Genomic DNA, 2,582 nt, shown 5'->3' with positions numbered 1-2,582 from the left:
TGAAGGATGAACATCTCTGCTGCCCCATGGAAATGATTCAGCGACAGTGGCGGCCGACACAGGGAAGAGGGGTGAGCGGAGCGGCTGGACTGAGCAGAGTGGGGGGGCCTCCTGTCTTTGCCTTGCTCTTTGGAGGTGACTTTTTACTTCCCTAAAAGTGACAAAGAGTGAGAAAGTAAAACGTTTGACTGTGTGGAACCGCAGACCTTTGCACAAACTTACTCCATTGCTGGTCAGCCACATGGGGTATCTTAGTAATAATCCTCCATAAATATTGACCAGAGCAAGCCAGCAACCTGAATTGTGCCTCACTCCATTGCTGATCAGCCTTTGAGGATGCCTAAGTCACTGGCAACTGCACCCCTTTTTCTTGCATTGGATGTTTGCTACAATATTGGTATATTTCAGATTGGTTTTTTTAAACATTTTAAAACTCCTAATCCTTATGTCCTATTTTTCCTTTTGTGGTGTCATTTTAAACTTTAATCTTGATTCCTTTTAACTAAATTAGTTTGGGAATATTAAACTATATATTTCGTAACTGTAATGGTTTTTTGGATGATGCTGTTTATGTGTCACATGCAATTGTCTTTGAAATAGGCCATTCGGGTTAGGCTAAACTACAAACAGTATGCAAGAGATTCTTCACAGAAATCTACTTCCTTAACGGGCTGATTATGAGAGTGAAGCAGCAACTCATATAAAAAACAAAGGTGTTCCTGTAGTTTGAGTGGGGAGGAATGACTATCATGGTGGCATGAAGTCAATGACTGTGCACCCATGTGTTTGAAGAGAAAGACCAAGAGAGTGATAAAAGAAGGAAGTATGTAGTCATAGAAGTAATGAATGAGTGTAATGGAGGTCTAAAAAGGAGATGATAGGAATTAGAATGCATTTGGGGACCCTCAAGTTTTCAAGGAAGGGAACATGTTTATTGTAATATTTCATATTACTGAGACAAATATTATTTGCTTACCATGTAGGTTTTAAACCAACACATTACCATAACTGATATTGTTCTGCCATTCTCTCTCTTCATAGGGTATATTAAGTATGGATAAAGGCAATCAAACTACAGTGACAGAATTCATCCTTGTTGGATTTTCAGATCTTGGTGAGGATCAAAAACTTCTCTTTGTCATTTTTTTAATCACATACATTACCACACTTTTTGGAAACACAGTTATCATTGCATTGATTATCAGTGACTCCCACCTTCACAACCCCATGTACTTTCTCCTTTGCTGTCTGTCGGTGGTAGATATCGTTGTCACCTCCACCATCATCCCAAATCTCTTAATCAACCTTCTTCGTGCACTTAAGACAATTTCCTTCTTAGGCTGTTTCTCTCAGATGTTCTTCTATCATGCCATTGGTAACATGGAAAGCTTCCTCCTGGCAGTAATGGCATATGATAGGTATGTGGCCATCTGCCGGCCTCTTCATTACACATTGGTGATGAGTAAGGAGCTTTGCATCCTCTTTGTCTCTGGATCTTGGGTCATCGTCTGTCTACATTCATTGCTGTATGCAGTTTGGACCTCAAGGCTGAGTTATTGTGGGTCCAACATAATCTACCACTTCTTCTGTGAAATTGTACCAGTCTTCAAGCTCTCCTGCTCAGACCTCACAATTATTACACTTGTAGACATAGTAGAGGCAAGCTTCATTCTAAGTATCCCTTTATCCTGCATTGCCATCTCCTATGGTCATATCATCATCACCATAATGAAGATGCCGACTGCTGTAGCCAAGCGCAAGACATTTTCCACCTGCTCTTCACACATTATTGTTGTCACACTCTTATACGGGTCAGCACTTTCTGTGTATGTACGCCCCCCTACAGCCACGTTTGTTCCCTCTGACAGGATTGTAAGTGTAATGTACATTGTTGTGCCCCAGATGCTGAACCCTTTCATCTACACTTTCAGAAATAAGGAGGTCAAAAGAGCCTTGAGGAAAGTACTTGGTAGATAGATATGTAGGTGTAATAGAGTTTAAATGAAACAACTTTGTAGGTTTGAATTTACTAGTCAATGACTAAAGAAATTCAAAGTTCACATGATAGCAAGCTGGCTTTCTAAGACTAATTGTATAAGAGTAATGCAGATGACTGCATGATATGGCATGTGATGTAATGTCCATGAATAAGGTGCACACTTTTTCATGGATTTGTAAAGAGCACTCTCACACGGGATGGTATTCTCATGTTGAGTAGATGTGCATGTAGCAAAGCCTAGGGCCTAATGCGATTACTCAAAAAGCTGGGTCTTTATCTTAATGCAGAATTCAAGAAATGAGGGGGAGGCTCATATGTGTTTCTGCAGGCTGTTCCATGCTTTCGTATTGATGGAGGAGAAGGCTCCACCACTGGATCTAGGTTTATGAATGCACGGGATACATAAAAATAGAAGTCCAGCTGACTAACAATGTCTTGTGGGTTTGTGAAAGCCGATGCAATTGTTAAGGTGTGCTTGGCCAGAGTTATCCAGTCCTTTGAATGTGTGGGTGAGGAGTTTGAGTTGTGCTTATGTGTGTATGTGTATCCAGTGTAACTCCTTGAGGTGAGATGTGTGTGCAGA

The 2,582-nt window shown here is 40.8% G+C and overlaps 1 protein-coding gene across 1 annotated transcript; it reads left to right on the top strand.

Annotated features, from left to right (window-relative positions):
* The first annotated feature begins 1,053 nt into the window (after positions 1 to 1,053).
* On the top strand, positions 1,054 to 1,977 carry LOC146796918 (olfactory receptor 1C1-like). The gene has a single exon (XM_085630261.1). It carries the CDS (start codon positions 1,054 to 1,056, stop codon positions 1,975 to 1,977), a length of 924 nt encoding a protein of 307 aa, XP_085486387.1.
* Positions 1,978 to 2,582: the final 605 nt, after the last annotated feature.

This window comes from Triturus cristatus, chromosome 10, assembly GCF_964204655.1.
Source record: "Triturus cristatus chromosome 10, aTriCri1.1, whole genome shotgun sequence".
NCBI lineage: Eukaryota > Metazoa > Chordata > Amphibia > Caudata > Salamandridae > Triturus > Triturus cristatus.
This window is presented reverse-complemented; position numbering and strand designations above follow the sequence as displayed.

Coding starts and splice junctions, on each gene's coding strand:
- LOC146796918 (XM_085630261.1), top strand. CDS start 1,054: ATGGATAAAGGCAATCAAACTACAGTGACAGAATTCATCCTTGTTGGA.